At 52.5% G+C, this 26,564-nt stretch overlaps 13 protein-coding genes across 13 annotated transcripts; 8 read left to right on the top strand and 5 right to left on the bottom strand.

Annotated features, from left to right (window-relative positions):
- Window positions 1-98: 98 nt before the first annotated feature.
- EJ05DRAFT_531662 (class II aaRS and biotin synthetase) lies at window positions 99-2,076 on the top strand (the record flags this gene model as incomplete). The annotated part of the gene is made up of 3 exons (XM_033749041.1): window positions 99-115; window positions 485-1,666; window positions 1,739-2,076. The coding sequence occupies 3 exons, from the start codon at window positions 99-101 to the stop codon at window positions 1,836-1,838; spliced, it is 1,299 nt and encodes a 432-aa protein (XP_033601095.1). The 3' UTR covers window positions 1,839-2,076.
- Window positions 1,910-3,143, bottom strand: EJ05DRAFT_475950 (uncharacterized protein). Its single transcript, XM_033743925.1, has 4 exons — window positions 2,972-3,143; window positions 2,852-2,906; window positions 2,588-2,687; window positions 1,910-2,497 (listed from the first exon to the last, which is right to left on the bottom strand). Exons 1-4 carry the CDS (start codon window positions 2,983-2,985, stop codon window positions 2,142-2,144), a joined length of 525 nt encoding a protein of 174 aa, XP_033601094.1. The 5' UTR covers window positions 2,986-3,143; the 3' UTR covers window positions 1,910-2,141.
- Window positions 3,144-3,290: 147 nt separating this feature from the next.
- Window positions 3,291-4,892, bottom strand: EJ05DRAFT_475949 (uncharacterized protein). Its single transcript, XM_033743924.1, has one exon. It carries the CDS (start codon window positions 4,589-4,591, stop codon window positions 3,476-3,478), a length of 1,116 nt encoding a protein of 371 aa, XP_033601093.1. The 5' UTR covers window positions 4,592-4,892; the 3' UTR covers window positions 3,291-3,475.
- A 125-nt stretch (window positions 4,893-5,017) lies between these two features.
- Window positions 5,018-7,651, top strand: EJ05DRAFT_510541 (uncharacterized protein). The gene is made up of 2 exons (XM_033748183.1): window positions 5,018-5,250; window positions 5,305-7,651. The coding sequence occupies exon 2, from the start codon at window positions 5,433-5,435 to the stop codon at window positions 7,473-7,475; it is 2,043 nt and encodes a 680-aa protein (XP_033601092.1). The 5' UTR covers window positions 5,018-5,250; window positions 5,305-5,432; the 3' UTR covers window positions 7,476-7,651.
- Window positions 7,652-7,824: 173 nt separating this feature from the next.
- Window positions 7,825-10,982, top strand: EJ05DRAFT_510540 (uncharacterized protein). Its single transcript, XM_033748182.1, has 2 exons — window positions 7,825-8,205; window positions 8,345-10,982. Exons 1-2 carry the CDS (start codon window positions 8,068-8,070, stop codon window positions 10,547-10,549), a joined length of 2,343 nt encoding a protein of 780 aa, XP_033601091.1. The 5' UTR covers window positions 7,825-8,067; the 3' UTR covers window positions 10,550-10,982.
- On the bottom strand, window positions 10,756-12,908 carry EJ05DRAFT_360226 (uncharacterized protein). The gene is made up of 4 exons (XM_033741057.1): window positions 12,628-12,908; window positions 12,530-12,572; window positions 12,434-12,482; window positions 10,756-12,380 (listed from the first exon to the last, which is right to left on the bottom strand). The coding sequence occupies exons 1-4, from the start codon at window positions 12,635-12,637 to the stop codon at window positions 10,962-10,964; spliced, it is 1,521 nt and encodes a 506-aa protein (XP_033601090.1). The 5' UTR covers window positions 12,638-12,908; the 3' UTR covers window positions 10,756-10,961.
- Window positions 12,909-13,926: 1,018 nt separating this feature from the next.
- EJ05DRAFT_360184 (uncharacterized protein) lies at window positions 13,927-15,679 on the top strand. Its single transcript, XM_033741056.1, has 4 exons — window positions 13,927-14,274; window positions 14,327-14,795; window positions 14,848-15,042; window positions 15,091-15,679. The coding sequence occupies exons 1-4, from the start codon at window positions 14,183-14,185 to the stop codon at window positions 15,403-15,405; spliced, it is 1,071 nt and encodes a 356-aa protein (XP_033601089.1). The 5' UTR covers window positions 13,927-14,182; the 3' UTR covers window positions 15,406-15,679.
- Window positions 15,680-17,737: 2,058 nt separating this feature from the next.
- On the bottom strand, window positions 17,738-18,598 carry EJ05DRAFT_360164 (uncharacterized protein). Its single transcript, XM_033741055.1, has one exon. The coding sequence runs from the start codon at window positions 18,430-18,432 to the stop codon at window positions 17,914-17,916; it is 519 nt and encodes a 172-aa protein (XP_033601088.1). The 5' UTR covers window positions 18,433-18,598; the 3' UTR covers window positions 17,738-17,913.
- EJ05DRAFT_475945 (fruit body lectin) lies at window positions 18,479-19,349 on the top strand. The gene is made up of 2 exons (XM_033743923.1): window positions 18,479-18,703; window positions 18,765-19,349. The coding sequence occupies exon 2, from the start codon at window positions 18,766-18,768 to the stop codon at window positions 19,195-19,197; it is 432 nt and encodes a 143-aa protein (XP_033601087.1). The 5' UTR covers window positions 18,479-18,703; window position 18,765; the 3' UTR covers window positions 19,198-19,349.
- A 107-nt stretch (window positions 19,350-19,456) lies between these two features.
- EJ05DRAFT_475944 (actin-crosslinking protein) lies at window positions 19,457-20,864 on the top strand. Its single transcript, XM_033743922.1, has 2 exons — window positions 19,457-19,956; window positions 20,080-20,864. Exons 1-2 carry the CDS (start codon window positions 19,538-19,540, stop codon window positions 20,495-20,497), a joined length of 837 nt encoding a protein of 278 aa, XP_033601086.1. The 5' UTR covers window positions 19,457-19,537; the 3' UTR covers window positions 20,498-20,864.
- Window positions 20,865-23,119: 2,255 nt separating this feature from the next.
- EJ05DRAFT_475942 (aldehyde dehydrogenase) lies at window positions 23,120-24,637 on the top strand. The gene has a single exon (XM_033743921.1). It carries the CDS (start codon window positions 23,143-23,145, stop codon window positions 24,607-24,609), a length of 1,467 nt encoding a protein of 488 aa, XP_033601085.1. The 5' UTR covers window positions 23,120-23,142; the 3' UTR covers window positions 24,610-24,637.
- Window positions 24,565-25,238, top strand: EJ05DRAFT_359934 (uncharacterized protein). Its single transcript, XM_033741054.1, has one exon. The coding sequence runs from the start codon at window positions 24,713-24,715 to the stop codon at window positions 25,202-25,204; it is 492 nt and encodes a 163-aa protein (XP_033601084.1). The 5' UTR covers window positions 24,565-24,712; the 3' UTR covers window positions 25,205-25,238.
- Window positions 25,239-25,272: 34 nt separating this feature from the next.
- On the bottom strand, window positions 25,273-26,378 carry EJ05DRAFT_485734 (uncharacterized protein; the record flags this gene model as incomplete). The annotated part of the gene is made up of 3 exons (XM_033745474.1): window positions 25,273-26,126; window positions 26,161-26,248; window positions 26,298-26,378. 3 exons carry the CDS (start codon window positions 26,376-26,378, stop codon window positions 25,273-25,275), a joined length of 1,023 nt encoding a protein of 340 aa, XP_033601083.1.
- Between the last annotated feature and the right edge of the window lie 186 nt (window positions 26,379-26,564).

Here is a 26,564-nt window from a genome sequence, read left to right as displayed (position 1 = left end):
CGCCCCGGAGCCTTCAACGGCACAACCATAATGTGGCTGTGCTACACTACCCATAGCAGAGTCTTATCGATAGACATCACCAGCCACAATTTAGAGCTATGGCGGACCCTTGGACGCGCTAGGTCCAATGTCGCGAACTTCTTTCAGGTCTTCGCATATCGCGTACCGAGCCGCTATTCACATTGCTCGCAATGCGAGCTCTTCGACTTCATTCAAGCATCTCGCAGGTATCGCGATGTGCCCGGTCGGCCCAGCCTAATGTTTACGTCCTCTCACCTACATACAAACGAACATGCTCGTGCACTGCAGTCCGGAAGCAAAGCGAGCAAGCGCCTTCGCATCCTATCGATGTGAATTCGGGCGCACCCTCAACCTCAGGATCTTTGAAGATCAAGAAGGAATATAATGGCAAGGCTATTAAACCTTCATCCGATAGCCGACTCAGTGCCGACTCTGTCGGGCTATACCAAACATCCCACTACAGTTCCGGCTCACCACTCTTCAATGCCGATGGCGCATACGTCTTCAACCGTTTGGTCGAGTTCCTCCGCGCTCAACATGCAGAACAAGGATACTCTGAAGTTGTTACACCTACTATATACAAAAAGTCGTTATGGGAAAGATCAGGACATTGGGAAAACTATGCCCAAGACATGTTTTCCGTTGTTGGTCGAGGAGCAACTGGTACGACCAAGGATGGAGAAGTGGGCGAGGACGAAGAGTTTGGGTTGAAGCCTATGAACTGCCCGGGCCACTGCGTCCTATTCAGTAACCGAACCTGGAGTCATAGAGAACTCCCAGTCCGCTACGCTGACTTTAGCCCTCTCCATCGCAATGAGAACTCTGGCTCACTTCGTGGTCTGACCAGGGTGCGTCGCTTTCATCAAGACGACGGTCATATCTTCTGCACGCCCGAGCAAATCAAAGACGAAATTCTGAAGGAACTCAGCTTCGTCCGCATGGTCTACCAGACCTTCGACCTACCCCCTTTTAACCTCGTACTCAGCACCAAGCCCACCGACGGAAGTGCAATAGGCGAGGATTCCCAATGGTCAACCGCCGAATCACATCTCAAACAAGCTCTCGAAGACAGCGGCCTTCCCTGGAAACTCAACCCAGGTGACGGCGCTTTCTACGGCCCCAAAATCGACATCCAGATCCCCGACAACACGCGCTACGGCGAACCCTTACAGGCCGCAACAATCCAACTGGACTTCCAGCTCCCACAACGCTTTGAACTCAGCTACAAAGACGCGGACCAGAAATCACATCGCCCAGTCATGATCCACCGCGCCGCCTTCGGCAGCATCGAACGCTTCATGCACATCTTGATGACACGCACCCACGGCGCCCCCGACTACAAAACAAAGCCGCTCCCCTTCTGGCTCACACCCCGACCCATCATCATCTTCACGCTCAACGACAAGCCTGAAATAGTAAACTATGCCTTCAAAGTGCACGATATCCTGCATGGCCGCACACCCGGTCCATCCACCTCCCCCCAGCCCCTCAATACGCTGCGTCTGCCAATAACGCTGGACACGCGGGGCATATCGCTCAGTGCCAAGATTGGCGAGGCGCGGCTCAAGGGTTTCCATTTTGGGGCTGTTGTCGGACATAATGAGCTTGACGAGGGGACTGTGGCGCTGAAGGTGTGGCATCGGACGTGGGCGAGACAAGGGATGGGAAAGGCGGCAGACGATATACTGCAGGAACATGGCATTCCGATATACGGAAGGGAGAAAGTGTCATACAATGAGAAGGGTGCGCCGGGTGCGAGCTTGAAGGTAGACCAGGCGAGGAGGATGTTCGAGGCGTTGTGTGAAAATTGGATGTAAGAAACGTTGTATCTGTATATACTGTATATTATGTAATATTACGCGGTATCTAGCTCGAGCACATGCGTAGATGATGGGTTTTGTGTCCCTGCATAGAAATTCTTTGTATTGCACTTGAATGCCTAGGTACAACTACGAAAAGTTGACAGGCCAGAGAAGAGGGGGTATCTGCCTACAGTAGGAATATGGATGCTCGAACAGTAGTCCAAACGCCAGCAATGCTCGACGTGCCTCACAGCCAGAAGTCTCCGTGAACCCGGTTTCACACACACAAGAAGCCCAAGGCCAACATCACCCGCACGCCTATTTCTTCCCACCAGAGCTGTTCACATAGCTCAAGTAGCAGTTCCAGCCCAAGCTGACCACGTTCACCACAAGCACGCGCTGGTCCAGCGGCACAAACTTGAAGTTGATAGCCTGCACGCCCGGCCACACCATGAAGTTCTTTGTCAACGCGGGCACATATGCGTCCTTGACTCGCTGCTTTGGGTCTGCGCCCTCCATGTATGCCATGCTACTGAGGAAGAAGGCCAAGTTGGTCGGCGCGAAGATCAGCTGGTCGGCGGCGACGCGTGCGGCTATGGTGGCGTTTTGCGAGCGGAGATTGATGTTGCGCTGGAGGAGCTGGTACCACTTTGTCGCAGCAGGACCGAAGATTGCTGGTTGACGTCATTAAAAGTGTGCATAAATGTTTCGATTGGTGATAAGGGGGTGGTCTTGAGGCAAGGGAAGGAGAGAGAGGGTCGTACCACCGCCGTAGAGGGCCATGCGACCGGTGCGGGCATAGTTATGTTTCTCGACGCCTTCGACGGCTTGTTGGGCGGCGACATCACCAGTCGCGAAAAGGACCTTGGTTTGGGGGGTGTGAAGTTAGCTTGAGCTCTTCATCCTGGATCTTGAGAGGTGGTGGGAGAGAGCCATGGCGGGGCAGGCGTGGGCCGATGCTCGATTGATGCCAATTGAAGGCTTGAGACGGTGGTTCAAGGCTTGGACGCTCAAGAGGGAGCTCTTACAGCAGTTGTGATGCTCTGGGTCATGAGAGGGCTCTGCGCAACCTTTGCTTGATACCTAGATGTATAGCTACGTCAGTGGTTGAGCTTAACGACGAATGCTTCAAGCATTAAGGACCGTACCATGCGAGCGCCATCTTGAAACGGGTGGAGGATATCCGAGATTGAAAGAGAGGTAGAAGAGAGAGCAGAGGTGAGTAGAGAAGGTAGAGGGACGGCAGCGATATGCAGGGAGTAACTAATACACAAAAGTGCTGTAGCTGTATTTTGAAAGCTCCGCCGCGCCAGACTTTGGATGGTGGATGACCTCAGGGTTCACCCAGGACGCACGGATCCATCAATCATTCCGTCCATCGGACAAAATCCCAACCAATGGTTCCTCTTTACACTTGCTTTCACACTGATAATTTCAAGACAACGTAGACGCTGCGTAAACATTTCAGAATAAGGTAAAACTCAATATATTCTATTGAAGCCACATGTCACACTGGAAAGCAGAGCAATGATCACAAATGAAACCGCAATGCCAGCGTACTCCACGCTCCAAAAAGGACCCAAGCGCAGGGGTGCTCGCATATTATATTACATTACAATTGTATATTAAACACCATCCTCAAGATGTACACATCAGTTCGGATCGGGAGTCAACCAATTCCTGTACAAACAGCTGCACATTGTGGACGCACCCTGTGCGGAAAGACCATCGGTGATCTGTTGCTGATTGTCATTCCGATAACAGGCGGGGACATTGTCACCTCCAGCAATAGTCTGTTCTACTCTGACTTTGTAGGGCCACGGAAGGTAGGCTGATGCTTGTGCATTCGACGAAGGATAGTCTCTTTCCATCTTGGTGTAGAGCGTGCCCGTAACGGTTGTTCCGTTGAAGTAACACGTCGAAGCGATGTTCTGGCCAGTGATATCTGCAGATGGCATGTTCGATTTGTTCATCGTCATGCGGAAAGTGTAGCGTTCAGAGTCTTGACCCTCGTCGACCAAAGTAAGAGTCTGACCGTCCAAATCGAACAAAGCGAAAGGATTGTTGCCGTTTTGAGAAATCTTATACGAGTCACCGTCCTTAGTAATGACCCAGTTGAATGTTGTTGGCTGTTGTCCGGGGTTTTCGTTGTAGGTCTGATACGGTGGGCACGTCCAAGTAGCTGCGTTCTCCGTACAATTCGCTTGTACGGTATCCAGGTACGTAGACATGGAGTATGAGCCAGCAGGGAAATCCACCGGTCTGCCAGACGCGTCGGTAGCTGTTGGAGGAGCTGAAGATGTCGGCGAAGTGTTGCCAGTGTTCCCGGAAGAATCATGGTGGTTGTTCTTGTTCCGTTCGCGCAGACCGAAGACGATACCCACGACGACCGCGACGATGACACAGATGAACAGTACTATCACAAGAGCAAGGCGTTTCCATCCTCCTCTTTTCGCGATCTGTTTCTTTTCTCGGAGGGCTCGCAATTGATTGAGTTTCTCATCGCCAACGCTGTCGCCTTCTGATACTGAGTCCATCGGTTGTCTTGGGAGAGCAGCTGTTGATTTCGTCCATCGCGAGTGCGTTGACATGTGTTTGTCCTCCACGATAACGGAAAGACGCTGCCCAGCAGGGGTTGTTATGCGTTTTGGTAGCGACTCAGGATTCGCCATGCTCGCTTGAAGCTCCTTAGATCGGTTGGTGAAGAAATCCATTGACGCAAAATACGAGGGAGACGGCCGCCCCTCTGGGGTGCGGGATCGCGCCATTTCGGCGTTATTTGAGCGGCGTCGAGGATGATGCCACTGCGGTTCTTTGTGCAACTCGCTTCTTTGTATTCGAGTTGACCGATGGGCGCACGCGCAAAGGCTCAAGAGTCAACAAAGACCTGATGGAAACAACGAAGGCGAGAAGGAGAGCAATGCCGAGGGCACAAGAAGAAGATTTGGCGTCGCCCATCGTTTTAGGAGCGATGGATGCGCGAATCCTTCCAACTAGACATGAGAAAAGAGATGGGGCGTTGACTGAGGCGGTTCTAGCAGCATTAGCCAGAACTCAAGTTGGCCTGTGAATGGCGGGGAAGTAGCTCTAATCACGCCGCGAACCTTCAACTAGTAAGAGAAGTGGGGATTAGTTTAGTTTCGGATCTTTGCTTTTCCCGGCTTTGCTGATTCGTTCTCATCCGATCTGCGCGCCGAGGGTCTTCATCCCTAATCCACGATAATGATAGCACATATCAATCTACCAACATCAACACTGTGAATGTGTATCTCGACTCACTTTCTTATCCATCTTTGGACAGTCAGCGAAGATCTACGTGGCATTTTCCAGCTCACTGAGGCGTACCTCTCTCAATGAATCCTAGCGAGCATTTGACCCTTCTTCACTGCTGTCCCATCAGACAAGCATTATAACACTACTTGCTTTGGTAAGTCGCCTTGTTTGGTCACTCATCGCGGAAAGTAATGAATATTCTCATAAGTTTGGGCTTGAGTAGTGCCACAAGACCAGGTGCTGGTCCAGCACCGTTTTGTTTTCAAGTCACTTAGCTTGACCACTATTTCTACTTTCCTGCTTTGTTTCTGAACCTACTCGCAAGTTCCTACGAACATGACTAAGCTCAGAGAGATGTCCTCTGGGGTAGTTGTCATAGTGCCAATCAACTCTGGGTCTGACGGCGATCCAACGGTGCATCCAAGTTACGCGACTCACACACCAGTCGACCCTCCAACGCTCTATCTCGAAAAGATCGGGCAATTATGGATGGAAACCAGGGGGCAAGCTCAACGCGGCGTTACATACCGGCTTGATCGGCTGCCTCATGGCTACACCCTGTGGGAGAGACCCCGTCCTGGTCACCCGAAGCATGTAGACAAATGGCTATTTGGAGGCCCCCGAGGCAAATTCGACTCGCCTAACAGGTATTACCCACACTTTCTGCATTTGATGGAAACTGGAGGCAGTAACATCGGCTGCCCTTGTACTCTCTGTTCCGGTAGCAAAGGTGTTCTAGGTGGCGCTGCCAATCGTTTCGGCAGTTCCCCGTCTATCTCGACTTCAGCATCAGCCGCCAAGCCATCAATGCCCATGACAAGACGTCCGTTGGAACCCACTACTTCTGCGTATTTTAAGTCTGTCGAGCGACCCTCGAAGCTACCCTTTGGCCGGACCGCCCAAGTGGACGACGAAGGAACCCCTGATGTGTACCGCAACTTGATTGATGACCTACAGCAGCGAGGGAGCATTGATGAAGACATAACGGAGACCCTATCCATGGATTGGCGCGCTGAACGGGCGCTTACACTCGAGTGGTTGCGTACTACCAACCTTAGGCCTCCATGGATGCCACGAATCGGGGATGTTGTGTTATTTCTCAGGAACGTCACACCAGGCGAAGAAGTGCAATACGACGAAGAACGTAGTGTGTATCGTGTGTATGATACAGGCACCGAAAAATTTATTCGTCCGGCGAATTGGGAGGCTGGCGTTGTCTCGCAATCCGTTCATCATGACATATCTATTCCGATCGCAGATCTTATTCATGAACCAGCAGAAAAGCAGGAGTGGAATGTCAATTACGCCGGGTTACGTGTGGAACCCTTACCCGAACTCGGGAGCAAGGATAAAACCTTGTCCATGCAGCATAAATATGTGTACCTGCATCAAGTCCGCCCATTCATCTTCTGGAGAGAGTTTTTGATAAATGTGCCGGAGCACGAATGGCACCCAACAATCCATCACGCGATAACGCTTATGTCGACATTCTCGCTCGTTGAAAAATTTCGATTCAAAGGGACTTGGCCCTCAGCCTCGGTCTACTGCGAAGGAATGTATATCAGTTCAGAACTCATACTGGTAGGAGACACGGTTCGCCTCCTACCCGAAAATTCAGGCGCTGAGGTCACAGATGTACTGAAAATCAGATCTATTCAGCTAACCTTCACTGGACTTGACCAAGCCAGTAAAGACGATTATGATGACGGCCGTCCGTACCAATCTACCGTATTTATATTCGGTACAGGGTACACATGGCGTGACGAGAGATGGATCCTGAAGCATGATCTTAGTAGGATGCTGAAAGTGTCCTTCAACCGTATCCTAGGTCGACATTATGAGAACGAGGCAATGAATCTATGGTTTCCTGGAGGAGACCGCGTTCTCGGTAAAGGTCGGAAAGGCATGGAATCGGCACGAAAACAGGCTCGGCTCAATGATAGCCGCATCAAAGATGGGAAACAATGGTACTGGGCAGAATCGAGGAACGATGCGCTTGACCTAAAGATGTTCAACGGGCAAGATGTTGTCAACCCAGAGCGTGACCCAAAAGAATGGCGGAAATTGATCAAAGTTATGGAAGGGGTAGCAGGAGAGCGGGAGCGAATGGAAGTCATACAAAAGGCTAAAGCGCAGAGATCTCTTCGCAACTCGATCGGCATGTTTACGTACGATCCCAGGCCTGAGAGCGATACAGACGGCTTTGAGAGCGGACCTCAATCACGCAAGAGAACTCATAGCATGGTGTCGCGAGACGAAGACCTAGCTGATGGAGAGCAGCCAGAATTGAGCATTGGCGCCCAGTCAGATGTCGCAGACGAACATGACATGGAACTGGACCGTTTCGTTGACGACGCTATGGAGGAACTGTCGAGCTAAGGTATGGATCTTGACGATGAAGGTGATGGTGTGGTTCAGACGGTGGACTTATTATCGGAGTGGTTCGGTGGTTGAAGGTTCGAAGTTACCAGTCACCGCACCGCACGTAAACAAGATGGCGGGAGCGGGAAGCCGAAAGCTAGTGCACGAGGTCCACCTAAATGTCGCTATATTTGATTGTTATTTGTTGACATGTGTATGCGGTCGAGTGATCTGCGGAGCGAAAGGCGGTGGCTGGCGATGCGTCAGAAACCTACCAACATACATAAACCAAGGCCGAGGCGCGATGCCTATTCCGGTTAGTAAAAGCTGACTTGTCAACCACGTCCCAAGGGCCAGTGTGTTACAGGCACCACTGCAACGCCTCTTTCACGTCCAGGTGTCCCGGTAGGTGTCCCAGACCCAGACCTGCACTCACTCAGTCAGTCGGTCAGTCAGTCAAGTCAAGTCACTTGATTTCCCCAGCTCCTTCATTTTTGCCTCCTTACCTTCTGTCAATCCACCGTTCGCTGTCTTCTACATAATTCCCCCGGTATTATGCTCGACTTGGTCGGAATCTCCTGTGTTGTCGCCGTCGTCCAAGCCGTTAGCCATGGACGACCCAAGCCCCGCGGAACGCGCCACGATACCGTGTTGCTGCGGTCAGAGAGGCTGCCCAATACTACAGAAGAACGCCCGTACGGTCGATAGTCTTGAAAGAGACGTGAAGCAAGCTGCAAGCAAAGGCCAGGTATGTACCTGCATTGTCTTCCCGACTGCGTACCACACGATGGCGTACTACCGGGCGCGCTTGTCTTACCATTAATATTGGGACCCTGGTCGTCGCAATGTCCGATCGGAAGGATATTTATTGACATTCCTTTCTCCAGGCCCTCTTAGTTCGCCACGAAGCTTACATGCTGGACGCCGAACGCGAACGTACCGATATGGCAGCCTGTATCGAGAGGCTGGAGCAGCAGAAGTTGAGCCTAGAGATTGCAAACACAAAGACTATACAAGAAAACAGGGAGCTTTTGAACCAGCTTGAGGAACTCAACGATGCATTGGCCGAGTCAGAAACACAAGTCAAGAGCTTGACTGCTACTCTGGAGTCCACTCAACTCGAATTGAAACGCCTCTCAATCCTCGCAGCACGAACAGAAAGCTTGGAACGTCAGCTCGCCGACCTTGAGAATGAGCAAGCCATACTGCATGAAAAAGTAGCTCATACAGACGAGGAGAAGATTAGTGCAATCCACAGGTGGCAACAGGCCGAGCGAACGATCGCACACCTGCAGGACCAGCTTGACCAGATCGAACGTGAGGCAAAAGAGGAGCGTGAGCGCCATATCGAAGTAGTGGGTCGTATGGAGAGAAGGCGTGCTGTAGAGCGAGAGCTCGAAACTGCTGCAGGACGTCTCAAGGGAGCGGCAGCCATGAAGACTACTGGCGAGAAGAATGGGACTAATGTGGTGTCCCATTTCGTGAAGGATATTCTTCAAGACAACGCCAACCTCCAACTGGGTATCGTGGAACTGCGGGAGATGCTCACAAACTCAAACGAAGAAGTAGAGCGCCTGAGAGAGCAAGTCGTTCTACACCAACCTATGCAGGATGAAAGTAGAGTTACAACGCCTACGCCGACCTTGGAGAAAGAACTCCAGCTCGACAAGAGCCCTGAGCTACATCTTCACGTCCATCATCATGTCCAGCGACGCGTCAAGAAGACTAATAGGAAGTCGATCACCCCGGCACATTTCCAGTCACCTGCGTCACATGCCTCGACGCCGTCGAGTGCATCTCGCGCTTCGATATCGCGCTTGACCCCCAAGAACATACAATCTTCCACAGCCATCTTACAGCATACCGCCGTGACGATACCCCATTCAACCCACACCAACCGTTGGTCTATGCAGTCCAATCAAACTGGGACATCATACGCTTCTTCAGTACCAGGTTCGCCATATACACATTCCCGACGCCCGTCCTCCCTCTTTGATCGCGTCTTCAGCGAAGCAGCGTACGACTCCTCCCGACCGACAAGTCCAGCAAGTTCAACCTTTCCTTCACCTGAGATGACCCCTACGAAACTACCACCTATCCCAAATGAAGCTCTCGACGATCCCGAATTAGAGGTCCCTAAACCCTCCAAACCTCAGAAGAAATCAAAGACGCCTACAACCCGGAATTTCTCCTCACCCTTTCCTATCCGTACCATTTCGGCACCCACTGCAAGCCTCGCCAAACCCACTGTATCCCAATTTTCGACTTCCGCAGAACCTCAAATCGCAAACACGACCATACTCGAGGAGACCGAACACGAGCAAGAGGACGGCCATCCTGGCGCGGGGTCTACCTCGAATGTACCAATCACAGCACGCGACTCTTCCTCTTCCACCGATCTCGAACACGAATCCGAAGATGTCTTACCTGATTATTTTTCGCCTTCGTACACACGCGTCCGACGCGGCTCATCAGACTCCATCTCTGTCGCCGGTATGGACATCCACATCGCACACCGGCCATCGCATCACCTACTCTCTACAAGTGCAGCCGCCAGTTCGAGCGGTGGCGCTATGCTGAGCGCACATTTCGCGCATGCCAAAATCTCATCTGCGCGTTTGCGTGGTCAGGACAGCCGTGCCCTGCTAAGCACAATGCACCGTATGCCATCCGCGAGCGGGAGCACGCTAAAAAGCAGAGCAAGTAGCACGACACTAAGCCAGAAATTCGGTGGATGGATAAAGGGGACATGGGGGAATACGCCATTGACGTCGTCTTCAAATACACTATATCCAGACGCACTCAGGTCACCAGCGAGCTCGGCATCGGGGACAAATTCCGAGGTTTCAAGTCTACACACGACGCTGGATGGTGGAAAGGACATTGCGCGCAAGACGAAGGAGAAGGAGAAGGAAAAGGAGAAAGAGAAGAATGCCGCGGCGACGGTACGAGCACGCACGTTCCGCATGCGAGCACCTGGCGTGAATCAGGCAGGGCCGATCTGGGGCTTCGGACCTGAGCCGGAGACGCCATATCAGTTGACAGTCGAGAACGTCGATGTGGATGCGCTTGGGGACGCATTGAGAGAATAATGATGGAACGGACTGCCACTACGTTTCCTTTTTTGTGTGTGTGTATTTCCGTTTGGAGCCAGAAGGGCTTTACAGCAGGTCATGATTGATACCCCCACCCCCTCTCCTTTCGCCTAGATATACGCGAAGACAGCGACTTTTCCCCTATGTATATTCGCTAGTTATCAATACCCTGCCTACCTAGCATTCATCTTTCCAGCGAGGTAGATGTGTCTCTTTTGTCTTTTCGATGCGCATAGTATGGTGTTACACATGGGTGGATATAGATTGGGATAATATGTTTACACCCTGTGAACAACGGCACGTTTTATTATATATATATATACATGCTGCGGACGGCTCTGAGGGGATCATGACGGTCATATATTGGAAGTTGCGGTAGCAATAGCAGCCTAGGAAAGAAGGCTTTCGCTCATTGTGCAGACGTATCTACGCCCTCGGCGCCTTTCCCTTCACCTTGCGCATCCATCTTATCTAGCTTCTCGTCGGTGTTGCCGTCTACATCAGTGAGCACAGTGCCCTCCTCTGCATCTTGGCCTCCCTCGCCGTGACCAAGCTCAGCATCCGCCATCTCCTCGTCCTTGTTCTCTGCTACATCCCGTTTCACGTCTGGGCTAACGCTACTCCTCCCCGGACTCGTCAGCGTCCGCCCTACGGCAGCCGCAATGTCCAAGTGGGATCCACTCCGATCCCGCTGCGGGCCCATGTCCTCCATGCCGATCTGCTCTGGACCACGCGCATGCGGGCGCTCGTCACGCTGCTCGTCGGTGGCCATCTCGGAATCGTGTGTAGCGCCCGCTACGACGACGTCTGTTTCCACACTTGGCACCGCGGACATGTCCGAGGTCGTTTCGTCTAGGTCTTGCTGTGACATGGCGTTGGATGGAAGGATGCTCCGCGGTTGTGGGTGGGCGTGAGGTTGCGAGTGGGAGGCGCCCGTGTGCGTCTGGGAGACGGGGACGACGCCGGCTTCTTGTTCCTGGCGGAGGAGCTCGCCCTGTGTGATAGCGCCGGTGTCGCGGAGGGATTCGGTGCTCATCTGGGTGATGCTTCGCGGAGCGTTGGAGGGGACGGTGAGAGTGCCAGAGTGCGAGGTTGTGGTTGTTAGGACGCCGTTGGAGACAGTCACTGTTTCAATGCGGCCGGTGCCATTGGGACCGTCGACCATTTCTGTAGATTCTGAGATCAGCTCGTTCTGGCTGCTGTTGCTGCTGCTCATTCGTGCAGAGCCTTCGTCTTGTGGGCGTTCAGGCCTCAGCCATGGGATAGGTGTGAGGAGAGCACCGCCTAGGGACTCATCGCTTCCAAAGCTGGCACTAGAGCTTGCGGCCATAGATGCTCCGCCATTGACGAGGTTGTGATTGGAAGGAAGTGTGGCTTGTGGAAGGGGGAATATGGTCGTCGGACTCGAAACAGATACTACGCGGTCCAATGCGCGTAGGTATGGTGGCAGGAAACGGTAATGCGCCTTTGGGCTGACGATGAGTTCTGCTAGACGCTGAATGGTGTGGGGTGGAAACTTTGGAAAGTTCTGCTTCAGCGACGTGCGTATATTATTGTGGAGAGATATCAGCTCTGGTGGATACGTATGCGATGTAGCGTCGCCAGCCAGTGTGGGTGAAGATGTTGGTGTTAGGTCTTGAGTCGGTCGGGAAAAGGGTGGGACGGGAGGACGAGATGGAGGGGTGGAAGGAGGTGCATTCTCTTTATCCGCAGTCTGTGAGTCTTGGCTGGATGTTTGGTTTTGCTTGACAGGAGTATGTATCGCGGGAAGGACGTGTTGTGCCTCGAGGGTGACTGTGAAAGGACGGGGAAATTCGTGGTGGAAGATCTTGGGACACTGTTAGTCGCATAAGCTATAGCAGCGTCCAGAAGCACACGAACATGGTCTAGTCGAGCGAGGACAGTCTCAAGGACTGGAGGCCAATCGTTGCTGTATATTCGTGAGCTTATGATCGACACCATGAACGGTATGCATACGGATCGAAGGTGCCATCTTTGGCCGCCTTTTCCAGCATGACTTCTGTCATATTTCATGATCAGTAATGAGACCTTCCAGAAGGTGGTGGAGTACGCACCGGAGCTCATGATAACTATGCAGACAAGGCTTCTGCGCTGGATCTGAGTCGAAGGCTGTGGGCGAAGGACATGAGGCTTATGGCAGGACCGGGTTAAGTGGATTGGCGCGTGAGGTCGCGTCCCTCAGGGTCTACTGCGATGATGAAAGAAGATCCCTGGAGGAGAGAGTCACGTGTAGGTCAAGAGAACAACCAGAATGCGAAAGGCATCGTTTCAAGACTTCAGGAGAGCCAGGGCCACCAATCGCTCAGGGATGATGGGAGCTGAAACCCAGTAGGAAATGGATAGTGTGGCTCATGGTCGTGTATCGCACGACGCAGGGGTTGTTATGTTCAATCTACAAGGCAGTAATACGGAGCAATGAGCAGGTTTCTTCTAGCATAGCATAGCTACTCAGATAGATTCCTAGCACTGCCATGGTGAAGAAATCCAGACGAAGAGTTCTACATATTGAACTCCTTTCAATTATCGGCGTCGTGAACGGAGGATAAACAAATGGCTGATGGGTCCAAGTGGCTCCACAAGATCGACTCAGCCACAGGAGGCTTGCTTGGTTTAAGCCATAGTTCAATCACGTGCCGGGATTAACCGCAACATGCTGATACCTTACGATGGCACCACAACAAGGTCAGGCAGTCAGTTGTTGGACACGAGAGATGAGAGCATCGGAGACTGTCTATTATGAAGTCGCATTGTAGGCATATCATCAAGTGACTCTGCAAACCAACAAAAAGGACTACGAAAGTGAATAAGGCATAAGATAAAAGACGTCCTGTGATTGGCTGACCCGCTGCTTTCTGCCATTTTCCGCCCTTTTCTGCGCTGGGCGGGTGGTGGACAGTGGACTCTTGGCGGGGCTTGTGCTTCTTTTCCTCTGCTACGTTTTGCCCTTTCCTGCAACCTGCAACCAGTCTGTGCCTGGCTGACCTGGTGGTGCTTGCGGCTCGTTGCTTGCCTGACACTCCGGCTTCTCCACATCTCTTCTCTCTCTCTCTCTCTTCTTGACGACCGCTTTTCCTTCATCTTCATTTCATCCCCCATCTCCTCCTCTTCCTACTACTCCTCTCACACGCCTCTGTGTGCTAAATCGTCTTCTACGCGCATTTGGCACCCGACAATCGTTACCATCTCCACCTCCTCTCCCCTCGTTCGCTAAGGCTCAAAGGGTCTCATCCGTACGACCAATATTCAGACCCCAATCACCTTCAGCCTTGTCCGTGGACCATCGAAACTTGCTCTCGACGTCTGCTGTCCTTTGGAAGGCTCTAGGGACTAATACACCACGCCAACACATCGCCGTAGTAAAAATAGAAACCGGAGACTGACTCAAAAGCGCCGCAACACCGCCTTCCGACGCTTTCGCCGTCTCTCCCTCGCCCGCTCCAACCTCTCGTTCGCCGCGCCCAGCGGCTCAAGTCCGTCAAAATTACTAGTCACGAGTCCCGCCGCTCCCTCCTCGGAGGCCAAGATTTGGATCGAAACTACGCTCCATACGCTGGCGGTTTTCATCACCGCGAAGGATACCCAGTCGCTCAGCCAGTAGATAAACCCAAGATGGTTGGCATCTATAAACCCAGCTCGAGGTGGACGTGGTCGTTTCTTCTGATTGCCCTCGTCCAAGCAATAGTCGGCTTGGCTCTGGAGGCGTGCGTTACACATCTGTCTACCCTTTCTTGAGTCGCGAGCTGACAATCCTAGTTACGTTTTCGGAAAATATCAATTTGCTGTGGACAACGAAGACAGGACGGGACCAGAAGACAACAGTGGGCAGACGGTAACGGCATTGAAAAATGCCATACCCACCTACTTGTCCGTTTTCATGTTCGGTTTCATTTACCAGTTGCTTCTGGTTTATGATGCTCTCCGTTTAAAGAACACAATTCAGGTTATCGGTCTCTGTGTCTACAACATGGGAATCCTCGTTTATGCTGCTATTCAGATCGATCAGCTCAAAGACAACGTCGACCGACTTTCTGAAAAGAATATCTTAGGACTCAACTTTTGGTCCAGTGTCAAAGCCTCTCTCATCGCACTCCCGATCCTTATGGCTGTGGGTACGATGTTCCTTGTCGTTGTCACCTGGAAGCTATATGATGAGTTTGCATGGACAATCTACAAGCATATTAGTGCCGACCTTCGCCTGAAGAGAAGATATTTGACATACCAGGTACACTAAGACCTGCCATCTGTGCTGCGCAGCGTGCTAATACTGGCTACAGATTTACATTGCTCTTCTGAAGTTTGATTTTTTCTTCTTCCTGGGCTTCACGGTACAGTTTCTTGTCATCGTAACAAACACGAAAGACGTGGAATTCTGGCTTACGATCGCCGCCATTCCCGTCACGATTGTCCTTTTGATGCTAGCTGCCTATTGGACTCGAAAGGAAAACACGGTCGGCATGATTGCTATTATTGTAAGGGCACTCTTTCTGCGTTGCACATCTCAAAGCTAACTTGAGAAGATCATTTACTTTGCGGCTATGGCCTATTTCCTCTTCAAGCTCATCCGCATGTACAGCAACGATGACCGTGCCAATGATTATCTGCCGGCGCGCCGCATGCTTTCGACATTTGCTGGCCTGACCATCGTCCTTCTCGTGGGCACCATTATCATCGCGTGCATGTGCACGCACAACTTCAACAAAGGTCTCAAGCCGCATGTAGACCGTCGCGGCGGTGTAGGTAATGCCGACGAGGTCAAGTACCAGACTGAGATGCCCGCATATGGTGGCAGCCCAGCCGCGCAACCTATGCCATCCCGGATGACGATCGACTGAGCGAAAGGTATACTATTTTGGCGTGTCGATATTAGCAAGCAGGCGGACGGATCACAGATGCTTCACTTACGGCTGTACATTGGCACTTGGCGCAACTGGCGTTAGATGGCGCATTATAGTTGCACGATTCCCCGGGCCTTCTGTTCGCTCCTACTTTTATGTCGAGGAATTATTTTTGGGCGTCTCATTTTGGACATTTGATCTACCCGATCTGGTCACTCCTTTACGAACAAAGCGTGTTATAGAGAAACGAATACTTCAGCTGCGACCCTTGTTTGTGGTGGTGTAAACAATACGCTTAAGCTACATTGACAGATCAACCACGGTTCGCATAGGATCCCAAAGTAGCTCTGTTCTATCTTCCCAGGCGGCTGGGGTGGCATGGGTTTGAGATGAGTACCTAATAAAATACTTTTTTTTTTGAAATCACGATTACCCTTTTTGTTTTCAACATTGCCATTTCTTTCTTTCACGCGTGACGTTTGTGTGAGAGTGAGTATCTACGTTGTGAAAATGGAATGGAATGAAATGAAATGAGATATAAAAGATGGCGTGCAATGCTACGATTGTGCGTTGGGTGTTTGGTGATGATGATGATGATGATGATGATGATGATGATGATGATGATGATGATGATGATGATGATGATGCATTCATTCATTCATTCATGACAGCAGCAGTCCAACAGTTTCGCCCGCGATTGATGGTTGGGGGTTTTTTTATTTGCTGTTGTTGGGTTTCGTAGTTTTTCGTGTGTGTGATACATTCATTACATGCAGGGTTGTGGTACATACTTTCTTCCGTGGACCCTGATTCGTGGTGTGAATGAGTGAGTGAGTGTGTTGCGTCTTTTATGGGTGGGCTGCAGCTGCATGTTTGGCGTGTTTAGCGGGTTGCATTGGAGATGGAAGTCATTCTTTTCTCTTGTTTCCCGTTTGCTATGTTGTTGCTTGAAACAGTAGGTCAGGCAGGTCGTGTGGTGTATATGGCTTTTCTTTGTTTTGTTTTGGGGGAGGGGGGGGGGAGTATTTGGATTTGGATTTGGATTTAGATTCGGATGGCTGTATGTATGTATGTGGATGGATTGTGGGGATGGTTTGTGCCTCTTCTTCCTGTGAAAATGGTGGGTAGGCGTGTGTGTATATGTTGGGAGGAGGAGAAAGGGGAGTTGTGTTATGGGCATGGGCATGGGCATGGGGAGTGAATGAGGGGACTACTGGTGTGTTTGTCCTCGGACTGGAACTAGAGCTGGACTGGACTGGACTGGACTGGACTGGACTAGACTGGACTGAATTAGTAGGTTTAATAGACTCACAAACTGTGAATTCTTCAGAGATTCCGTTCACCTCCTGTCTAGTTTATGAAAGGGGGCTGGGTTTTGCCAGGGGCGTGCGAGTGGCAGGTGGTGGTTGGGTGGGTGAGAGCGTGGATTTTCGGATGTGCTGGGGGAATGAATAGATGGGTGGATGGGTGGATGTATATATATGTGTGTGCGTAAAGGTGTCCTTGGTGTTGAGATACAGTGTCTGATGTTACGTGATTCAAGCATCTTATAGCCATTTCCATTGGTAGTGCTGTGGATACGCAGTGGTTTTGGGGATGAGTAGATGGATATATAGATATATGTGTATGTACAGCGTCTACGTACAACATGCCAACATAGTGCGGTTCGGGCTTACACTCCGGTAGGACACACACACACGACACTCTAGATCTACTTGACGGCCTAAGATATGTGACAGAAAAGGGTTGAATTGGGGGATGCGGTTGAGCTGAAGGGTCTCGTTTTGACGCAGTTGTCTTTGTTCCAAAGTCATGACTTACTGGCTCGACTTACTAGTCCGCTGTATGTACTCCGTCCGCAGCAGCATAGCATAGCATAGCACAATGCGTATTCGATGCCATGTCGTCAAATGCATGCATGCTTGAGGTATGATGCCCCAGATAGAGCATGGCAACCCCCAATATCCTTCTCAAGTCCTAAGTGATCTGCACAGTCTGCATGACGCTGCATTTCAATCCACTTCCTGACTCCATCGCCGGTCTCCTCACACTACTCAGTACCAAGAACGTCTTCACCCTTGGACACTCCATGCAAAGCAGACTGGACAAGAAGGTGTTTGAGTGAGGTGGTTGTGGTGAACTTGCTTGAGACATGGGTGGATGGCAACGATGCACGTCGGCATCTACACGACACGAATCGACAACCTTGCGGGGGGAAAGGAGGAGGGGGAAAACCTTGTACACTCATGTGAGAGGAGTTGAGGACTGAGGACGGACGAGCATGCATGTATCGTTGTTGTGGGCGAGGTGTTGAGGTTTGTGGCTGGCTGGCTGGCTGGCTGACTTGGTTCAACATGGTTGTGTGTCTCTGTGTGTGTGTATGTGTGTGTGCAGGCCGTTGATGTAGCTAGCTGGGATGGTGCTTTTTGCTTTTTACCTTTTGTCTTGAGGGGGATCTCCAGAGCTCTTGCGTCTGCAGATGGAGACAGCTGCAGAGTAGGAGCATCATTGCAGACACCGCGCTGTGGCGAGATGTGTCACGGTATGCTCTCTTTGTTTGGGCGAGTGAGTATGCAGCATGTTGGTGGTGGTGGTGGTGGTGGTGGTGGGGGTGCTCGGACGACGCATACATAGAGTTCCGACACGAATAATGGAGGAAGCCTGTCGACAACATGGAGCACAGTCCGTGAAGCCCCTCAGACAATATAAGAGTGCATGAGATCGGAAGGCGAATGCTCCCGTTCCCCAACATCGAAAGAGCATGCCAAGACCGACGAACTTGCAGCTCGCGACGCCTGCACGCACCCAGCAACGAATTTCATTCTCGTGATGGAGCATCACTGACCGCCCCAATGCGGGAATGCTCTGCAGAATGGGACCATCCTCGCCTGGCAGGGCAATGCAAGAACATCTCTGGGTTACGAGAATCTGGACAAATCCTGACACACATGAGTGTGATTCCTCGGAAGCAACCCCGCTATTTGGGGCAGGACATGGAGGATGGCTGAGCTGAATGTGATGCATGCAGAAAGCGGAGTTCTCGTGCGGGTTGGACAAAGGAACTGCACCACCATCCCGATCGGAGGATGCAGAGGTTGCGTAGGTAGGTAGGTAGACATTGCGGGATCGATTCGAGGAGTGGGGGGTCTTGTGTTGGTCTTCGGATGTGGATATATAAACCTCGCTCCCAGGTGCCGTCGAGGAGCACTTTTCTCTTTCACTCAGCAAAGACACCACCCAAGCTCCTCCTCTCAGAAGAAAAGTCTTTCCAAAGAACGATAAACCTACCAATCAAGTGAAACCACCGCCTGTACCCTCATCAAGCCCCGAACCTTTCCAACTGACACCCTCTACAGCATGTCCTACACCATCAAAGTGCGCGTCAACCAGTCCAGCGAGCGCTTCCGCCTCGTCGAAAGCGGCGTCTGGTACTATGCCAACGGCGGCACCTGGACGGTCGAGTCCAACGAGCAGCTCACCCTCACCATGGGCGGCAGCGGCACGTCCGGCATGGTGCGGTACATGACCGAGGCCGGCAAGGAGGCCTTCTTCGTGGCCATGGGCGTGCACAACTACAAGCCGTGGGTGGACATTGTGACCGGGCTGGGCGACGACATCACCTGTGTCAAGGCGCTGCCGGAGTACTATGACGGGAGCAGCCAGCGGTCGAAGAGCAGGGAGGAGCAGAAGACGAGCGAGAGCATCCTGAATGCGCAGAGCAGGACTATTGCGGCGGAGTTTACGAGTGCGAGCGGGCAGAACTTGGAGCTTGCTATCAACATTGGTTGAGGGGGGATGACATGGTGCGAGGATGGGTGGGAAGATGGATGTGTGAGGATGGGAAGAGGGTATAAAGGACTGGAAGAGTCAACGTTCATTACCATGATAAGCGTGTATCTATCTATCTACATTCGCTACCAATCCAATCGAATCTAGGAGCAGCTGTGCCCAGAAGTACCTCTACTGTGCCCAAATATCACACATCACATCCACTAGCCCTACGTCGGGAGCTAAGCTCTACTAGCTCCACCGCAGCTCCATCTCAAGATACACCACCACCACCGCACACTTCTCTTTCGTGACACAAGTCACCACCACAACCACAACCACCACCACCAACAACACAACAATGGTCAAACCACTAACCTTCAAAGGCGACAAGAAGCCCCGAAAACGCAAACGCGACCCCACCCCACCCCCATCCGAACAACACACCCAGTCCCTCACAACCACCACAACCACCACCAGCACAACCACAGATCCCCAACCCAGCACAACCACCACCACCACCACCAACGACAACAACGACGACACCTGGACAACCGCCGAAACAGAAGCCGACATCACCGGGCCCGTCCTCCTCGTCCTCGCCACCAGCCCGCCCACAGCCCTCTCGAGCGACGCCCTCGGCGCCGTCTTCGCCCACCCCCTCGAAAACATGATCGACTCCAACCCCGCGACCGCCGAGCCGCACGACGTACGACAAGTCTGGGTCGCGGGACGGGTAGCCGGCTTGGAGGGTGTGACGCTCAAGGGGCATCATGGGAAGTACGTTGCCGTTTTCTTTTGATACATATATATCCTGGATGATTTGTCACGAATGGATGGATGGAATGATGATGATGATCAGAAGAGATAGATATGCTGACGAAGCGAACAAAAAAAAAACAGATATCTATCCGCCGACAAACACGGCCTCCTCAGCGCCACCTCGACAGCCGCGAACCCACCCTGCATCTTCACGCCGGTGCCCTCGGCGCACGCACCCTCCGGCTTCGCCCTCCAGACCGCATACGAGACCTTCCTGACCGCGCCCTCGGCATCAGAAGTCCGGGGCGATGCGGACACGCTGACGTACCCTTGCACGCTGCGGATCCGGATGCAGGCGCGCTTCAAGCCGCGGCTGCAGCAGGTGGCGCGCGAGGAAAAGGCGAGTGCGAAGATCAGTCGGAGTGAGCTTGAGAAGCTGGCGGAGCGGAAGCTTGGGGATGAGGAGGTTAGGCGGCTGAAGAGGGCGCGGCGGGAGGGGAATTTCTATGAGGAGTTGGTGTATGTGCGGAGGAAGGGGAAGCATGATAAGTTTGCCTGAGGCCATGCCGAGCGAGGCGGGGAGGAAAGGAGGGGCTATACTAGGTAGGAGTGAATTTTGGGTTTTTATAGAGATATATGACGTGCTATGACGAGGAAACGGGAAGATACATTATGGCTGGCCATGCTTGTTAGACATGGGCAAATTATCTTCAAAGGCATGCATACATGCATGCTACTTGGCGCGACGACGCCAGAGCAAAAGCATTATGTTGTTAGGTATACCTGTGCAATGCCAAGCACATTTTGAATGAGTCGAATCGTCAAACGGCGACGTCAGGCCAAAGAACAGCTTATTCCCGCGACAAGGAGTACGCCGCTGACGTCAGCCGGGGGGGAAAGGGGGAGAGCGGATCTACTGCAAGAGCCATGCAGCAGCTAGCTAATTAGTAGCTAGCCATCATGTATGGCGCAAGACAGTGCATACGCATAAGGGCGGGCTAGAAGCTAGTGTGAACGACGAAGCGATTTTGTGTGACAAGGCCAAGCGCGAGCTTTTTGCAACGTCCGATGGAATGGGTCCTGATTCCTTGGGCAATTGTGTGCAGTGCGGGTGGAATGGAGGCGGGATTTATGCTAGCTAGTCGGAGACACGAACATTACTCCGTGGATTAGGCAACACGCCCCGCAGATGGAAGGCGTGTTTGATTAGAAAGTGGACGATGGATAATCACTCTGGAGTATCAGATGAGTGGGGCTCACGTTATGGTCGCACAAGAACGGCGGTTAGTCAGACAATTGTCTGCGCTGCACTCGGCCATGTCGGGCCAGGCAGCGTTGCCATATCGTTGACGGACATATCTTGCAAGACGGCATAATCATGCACGGATTATAGTGGCATGTTCACGGCAAAGGACTGAAGCTTTGAGTGTGTGAGAGTGGTGGGTGGCATCAGGCTTGTTGTGCGAGATTCTCCCCGATGCGCCAAACTAAAAGGACGATTGACACGGCACGGTCCGATCGATGTCACCGGCCCCACAATCGAGACACAGGACGACAGTTCAAGGTTCAGAGCGATATCCTAGACAGGAAATGCGAGCGTGATAACGAAACGGCGGAGACGGAGCGCAGGACTCACAATGGTATATTTTTCAATGCGTGGATGGCTATGATTGTGGAGCGTTGTCGCATGGTGGCAGGGGGCGGAAAGGATGGAGAGGGTGGCATTAGTAGATTCATGCAGTAGATGCAGGCCTGGACAGGAATAGCGGTAAGGATATCTGAGAGTTGTGAGCATGAGTGAAAAGAAGCGAGTGATTGGGAGCGAGTAGCGGAAGGAGAATTGACGAAAACGGAATATGAAGAGCGGGAACAGCTGGTGGTGGAGGGCAGATGTATAAGCAAGAAGAGCAACAGAGCAACAAAGAGGACGAGATGGATCAGGGATGCATACCTATTGTCCTATTCCAGGGCTGAGCCGAGTCCGCGGAGGAGGCGCGAGTGTTTGCCTATAGCAGTTAGCGGTGGAGCGGTAGGGGTGGAGGTGGAGGTGGAGGCCAAGTGTCGAAGGGATAGATGGTTGGCTGTTCAGCGAAGATGGTTGGCTGTTCAGCGAAGATGATTAGTTGGCAGTGAGAGAGGATTGTTGACGGAGGTATAGTGTGTGTGGTAGAGGGGATGGTATTGGTGTTTGTTGGCTGTGTGGTGGAGAAGAGGGACGAGAAGATGGAATGAAGAATGAAGGAATTGGAGGAATTGAAGCAGACAAGCTTAGCTAAGGTGATGAATGCCTGAATGCCTGATAGATGCTGCCCCTCATTGCGCTCGCCGTGCCCCTCCACTTGGCGCCACGTCCGAGGTATTAGCTATTACTGCGTAGTATAGTAAGTATTAGGTAGGGTAGCAGGTAGCAGGTAGCAGGTAGCAGTAGCAGTAGTAAGGCAGTAGGCAGGCAGACAGCCCACCAGCAGGACAGGACAGGACAGCCCGCCAGCCCCGCAAAGTCCCCCCCAGGCAGGCCGCTCGCCCTAAGACACCGACACCCCCGCCTAAAAACCCCCCCAAAAGTCAGCCCGTCAGCCCGTCAGCCCGTCAGCCCCGCCAGCCAGCAAGAAATAGCGGGCAACAACTCGCGAGATGTCAAGCCAGCCAGTATTGCCTATATCCGGACTAGCCGTCTTCTCCCCGCAATCCATTGGCACTGCAGGCTTGGCTTGTGAGTGAGTGAGGAGTGAGTGAGTGAGTGAGACAGCTGGAGTGTGAGAGTGTGTGTTTGTTGTGTTTTGTGTGTTATCCCCTTCCAGTTAGTGCAAACTTGCCGTGCATTCTGCCTGGACAGTACTTGGAGTAGTATCAGGCAGAGCGTTGAATATGATTCTATTACTGCATCAAACATGAACACCCTTTATTGACTGACCGATGCGTGCAATAGAGGAGGAGGGGGAGGGGGGTCGGCTTCCGCTTCGGCATGGATCCCCACCCACCAGCTAATGTCATCCGCAATCCACTACCACTAATACACTACACTACTACTACTACTGCTACTACACTCCACCTACTCATGCATGTCTGTCATTGACCTTATTGCCGTCCATATATCAATTGCCATCCTCTCCTCGCATTCCGACTCGCCTCCTCGTCTCCCTTCCAAAAACTCCTCTCTCTCTCGTCCACCCCTCCAATCCTCTTTGATACCCAACTCCCGCCATGTCTCCCTCCAAAGTCTCCACCATCGTCTTCGACAAGTTCTACAACATTGTCGACGGCCAGCTACGCGACACCAAAGACACTCCCCACCACGGCGTCAACCCCGTCACCGGCCAGGAGCTGTGGGACGTCCCCGTCGCCAGCAAGCAAGACCTCGAAGATGCCGTCGCCGCCGCAAACAAGGCCTTCGTGTCCTGGAGCCAGACCTCAATCGAGGAGCGCAAGGAGCTGCTCGGCAAGTGGGTGGCCGTCTACGCGCAGCACAGAGACGACTTCATCAACCTCCTGATCAAGGAGACGGGCAAGCCGCGCAAGTTTGCCACCGTCGAGGTCGACGGCGTCACCCAGTTCGCCGGCTTCCACACCACCCTCACCATCCCCGAGGAGCGCATCGAGGACGACGAAAAGGTCATCACGACCCGCTACACGCCCCTCGGCGTCGTCGGCGCAATCTGCCCCTGGAACTTCCCCCTCATCCTCTCCATGGGCAAGATCGCGCCCGCCCTGCTGACCGGCAACACCATCATCGTCAAGCCCTCGCCCTTCACCCCCTACACCTCCCTGAAGATGGTCGAGACGATGCAGGAAGTCTTCCCGCCCGGCGTCGTCCAGGTCGTCGGCGGCAACAACGACCTCGGCGCCTGGCTCTCCCTCCACCCAAACGTCCACAAAATCTCCTTCACCGGCTCCATCGCCACCGGCAAAAAGGTCATGGAAGCCGCCGCCAAAACCCTCAAGCGCGTCACCCTCGAGCTCGGCGGCAACGACGCCTCCATCATCCTGCCCGACGTCGACATCAAGAAGACCGCCCCCGAAATCGTCATGGGCGCCTTCCAGAACTCAGGCCAGGTCTGCGTTGCCACAAAGCGCATCTACATCCACGAGGCCATCTACACCGACTTTGTCGCCGAAATGGCCGCCTTTGCAAAGTCCATCAAGCTCGGCGGCGGCGACGACCAGCCCGACGACATCCTCCTCGGCCCCATCCAGAACAAGATGCAGTACGACAAGGTCAAGACCTTCTTCCAGGACTCCAAAGCAAAAGGCTACAAGTTCGCCGCCGGCTCGCCCGACGCAACCGATTCCGCACTCCCGCAAAAGGGCTTCTTCATCACCCCGACCATCATCGATAACCCGCCAAATGACAGCCGCATCATCGCCGAGGAGCCCTTTGGCCCCATCGTGCCCACCCAGCCCTGGTCCGACGAGGAGGAGGTCATTGCCCGCGCAAACAATACAAACACCGGTCTCGGCGCCTGCGTCTGGGGCGCCGACGTCGACCGTGCCGAGCGCATCGCCCGCCGTCTCCAGGCCGGCAGCGTCTTTGTCAATAGCTGGGAAAAGCCCACGCCGCAGGCCATCTTTGGCGGCCACAAGGAGAGTGGCATTGGTGGCGAGTGGGGCCAGACCGGCCTGCTCTCCTACTGCAACCCGCACGTCATCCATTCCTACAAGCTGAAGTTGTAGTGCTTGTACTTGTTAGGAGTAGTACTAGTAGTAATAGTATTAATCTATCAAATAAGATTCCCATTCTGCCGTGCTTGCATTGTTTATATATATATATATATATATGTGTGTGTGTGTGTGTGTTGGAATACAGTCACTCAAACAACACGACTGTCATTACACTATACTCGCAACATCCATGCCACCAACACAACGTCATACGTCATATACCCAAGCCAGCACTTGCACGTCTCAAGCCAGCAGTTGCGCCTCACAAGCCAGCAGTTGCGCCTCACAAGCCAGCAGTTGCGCCTCACAAGCCAGCACTTGCACGTCTCAAGCCAGCAGTTGCACGTCTCATACTGGCTCTGGAAACCACAAAAGAAAAATACAAAACTCACACGACACACAAAACTTCGAGCGAGAAAAAAGGTCTATTAGGTTCTTGGCTACTCCAGAACGTCTTCACTCTCTTCCAGGTCAAGGGAAACTAGGTCTTCCATCAGACCAAACAATACGATACCATACTCGAACCAAGGAAACTAGGTCTGCCCTCAGACCAATCAACACGATACCATACTCGACCCAAGCAAAACCACTCTTTCCATCACACTAAAACACACAAGACCAGCTACTCTCAGACCATCGTGTCTCAAGCTTCCCGGCCAGGAGAACTGGGCAATCTCAAGCAAGAAGCAAGAAACCAGCCATAACCATCACCATGGCGCCGAGAGGGCCGCGACAGCTTTCAACAGAAGAGCCCTGCGAGCTAGGGATGGCAATGGTCTCTGTAGGGATAGTCAGGGGCTCAAAGGGAATCAAGTTGTTCACAACGGTGGTGGTAGCAGTGACAGTGGTCGATGCGGTACCAGAGGAGGCTGTGCCAGTAGAGGAGACAGTACCAGAAGAAGCTGTACCAGTAGAGGAGACAGTACCAGAAGAGGCAGTCCCAGTGGCCGAGGCCGTGCCAGAGAATTCTGTACCAGTCACGGAGGCTGTGCCAGTGGAGGACTCCTCGTCCGTCTCAGTGGGCAGAGCAGAGGTTGGACATCCAGCATCGGTACCATAACCAGGAGCCGAACAGCCGACAGTGATGAGCGTGGTCGAAGTGATGGTGGAAGTCTCCTGTGGAGGGCCATAGACAGTGGTCGAAGCTTCTGATGGGGGAATGTAAACTGTTGAGGGTTCAAATGGAGGGACGTAGATAGTTGATTCTTCCACCGACGATGCTGGAGGACAGTAGCCGCCGTAGCATTGAGGTGAGCGTTCAACAACTTCCAAAGACTTGGGTACGAGCGTAGCTTGGACGTTACCGTAGCCAAAGATTGAGATGTTGTAAGTGAGGCCACCCTCGATAATTATCTGCCTGATGGTTCCGCGAAACTCACCAGGACCAAGGAATAAACCTTCGTCCGTTCCGAAGGGGTAGAGTTCACTTTTTGTAGTGCATCCTGGGATAAAGCTATATTCAGTGACGTATGATTCGCACTCGTATGAGCCCCGAATTGCGTGCTTGACTGGACCTGGAGATGGATTAACTGTGTAAGGGTCAAGTCGCGGGACTTGACTTACAATCAAACATCCCAATTTGTTTTGCATCGTACAGCTCATTTTCAGTAACGGTCCGATCAAATCCACTGGGAAGGCTGCAAGAGAACCTCTGAGAAGATGTCATTAACAGCAGCAGCGGCTCAAGAGAGAAGACATACTTCAGCCGAATCCTGAGCACGAGTCAGGCTGGCGCAGGTTGCGAGGACGGCTGCGAGCTTGGTGAAATTGATTGGAGACATAGTACAAGAGACGTGCAGGTCTGAGGAAAGGTTTAATGGAAGTGTGTATTTGAGCAGTGAAGTGATCTGAGGACTGAGGTGAAGAGTATAATCAATAAACAAGGATACAATGAGTGGAGGCAGCGAGTCCGATTGATGCTTTGATGCTGATACTGTCAACTGAGAATGTTTGTGAATGATGTGAGG

The sequence above is a fragment of the Pseudovirgaria hyperparasitica genome (genome assembly GCF_010093815.1).
Source record: "Pseudovirgaria hyperparasitica strain CBS 121739 unplaced genomic scaffold EJ05scaffold_7, whole genome shotgun sequence".
Taxonomy (NCBI): Eukaryota; Fungi; Ascomycota; class Dothideomycetes; order Acrospermales; family Acrospermaceae; genus Pseudovirgaria; species Pseudovirgaria hyperparasitica.
Note: the sequence above shows the minus strand (reverse complement) of the source record. Positions and strands in the feature narration are given on the sequence as shown.

What these genes read in the sequence shown, in the direction of transcription:
- EJ05DRAFT_475950 (XM_033743925.1), bottom strand. An exon ending in CCCAGAGCATCACAACTGCT is followed by an intron (nt 2,688 to 2,851) that starts GTAAGAGCTCCC and finishes CCCCAAACCAAG; the next exon opens with GTCCTTTTCGCGACTGGTGA. An exon ending in CATGGCCCTCTACGGCGGTG is followed by an intron (nt 2,498 to 2,587) that starts GTACGACCCTCT and finishes GACGTCAACCAG; the next exon opens with CAATCTTCGGTCCTGCTGCG.
- EJ05DRAFT_475949 (XM_033743924.1), bottom strand. Translation starts at nt 4,591, where the DNA reads ATGGCGCGATCCCGCACCCCAGAGGGGCGGCCGTCTCCCTCGTATTTT.
- EJ05DRAFT_510541 (XM_033748183.1), top strand. Translation starts at nt 5,433, where the DNA reads ATGACTAAGCTCAGAGAGATGTCCTCTGGGGTAGTTGTCATAGTGCCA.
- EJ05DRAFT_510540 (XM_033748182.1), top strand. Translation starts at nt 8,068, where the DNA reads ATGGACGACCCAAGCCCCGCGGAACGCGCCACGATACCGTGTTGCTGC. An exon ending in AAGCTGCAAGCAAAGGCCAG is followed by an intron (nt 8,206 to 8,344) that starts GTATGTACCTGC and finishes TCCTTTCTCCAG; the next exon opens with GCCCTCTTAGTTCGCCACGA.
- EJ05DRAFT_360226 (XM_033741057.1), bottom strand. An exon ending in AAAGATGGCACCTTCGATCC is followed by an intron (nt 12,483 to 12,529) that starts GTATGCATACCG and finishes ACGAATATACAG; the next exon opens with CAACGATTGGCCTCCAGTCC. An exon ending in TCCTCGCTCGACTAGACCAT is followed by an intron (nt 12,381 to 12,433) that starts GTTCGTGTGCTT and finishes CAGTGTCCCAAG; the next exon opens with ATCTTCCACCACGAATTTCC.
- EJ05DRAFT_360184 (XM_033741056.1), top strand. Translation starts at nt 14,183, where the DNA reads ATGGTTGGCATCTATAAACCCAGCTCGAGGTGGACGTGGTCGTTTCTT. An exon ending in GAAGATATTTGACATACCAG is followed by an intron (nt 14,796 to 14,847) that starts GTACACTAAGAC and finishes TACTGGCTACAG; the next exon opens with ATTTACATTGCTCTTCTGAA. An exon ending in TCGGCATGATTGCTATTATT is followed by an intron (nt 15,043 to 15,090) that starts GTAAGGGCACTC and finishes TAACTTGAGAAG; the next exon opens with ATCATTTACTTTGCGGCTAT.
- EJ05DRAFT_360164 (XM_033741055.1), bottom strand. Translation starts at nt 18,432, where the DNA reads ATGCATCACATTCAGCTCAGCCATCCTCCATGTCCTGCCCCAAATAGC.
- EJ05DRAFT_475945 (XM_033743923.1), top strand. Translation starts at nt 18,766, where the DNA reads ATGTCCTACACCATCAAAGTGCGCGTCAACCAGTCCAGCGAGCGCTTC.
- EJ05DRAFT_475944 (XM_033743922.1), top strand. Translation starts at nt 19,538, where the DNA reads ATGGTCAAACCACTAACCTTCAAAGGCGACAAGAAGCCCCGAAAACGC. An exon ending in CTCAAGGGGCATCATGGGAA is followed by an intron (nt 19,957 to 20,079) that starts GTACGTTGCCGT and finishes AAAAAAAAACAG; the next exon opens with ATATCTATCCGCCGACAAAC.
- EJ05DRAFT_475942 (XM_033743921.1), top strand. Translation starts at nt 23,143, where the DNA reads ATGTCTCCCTCCAAAGTCTCCACCATCGTCTTCGACAAGTTCTACAAC.
- EJ05DRAFT_359934 (XM_033741054.1), top strand. Translation starts at nt 24,713, where the DNA reads ATGTGTGTGTGTGTGTGTGTTGGAATACAGTCACTCAAACAACACGAC.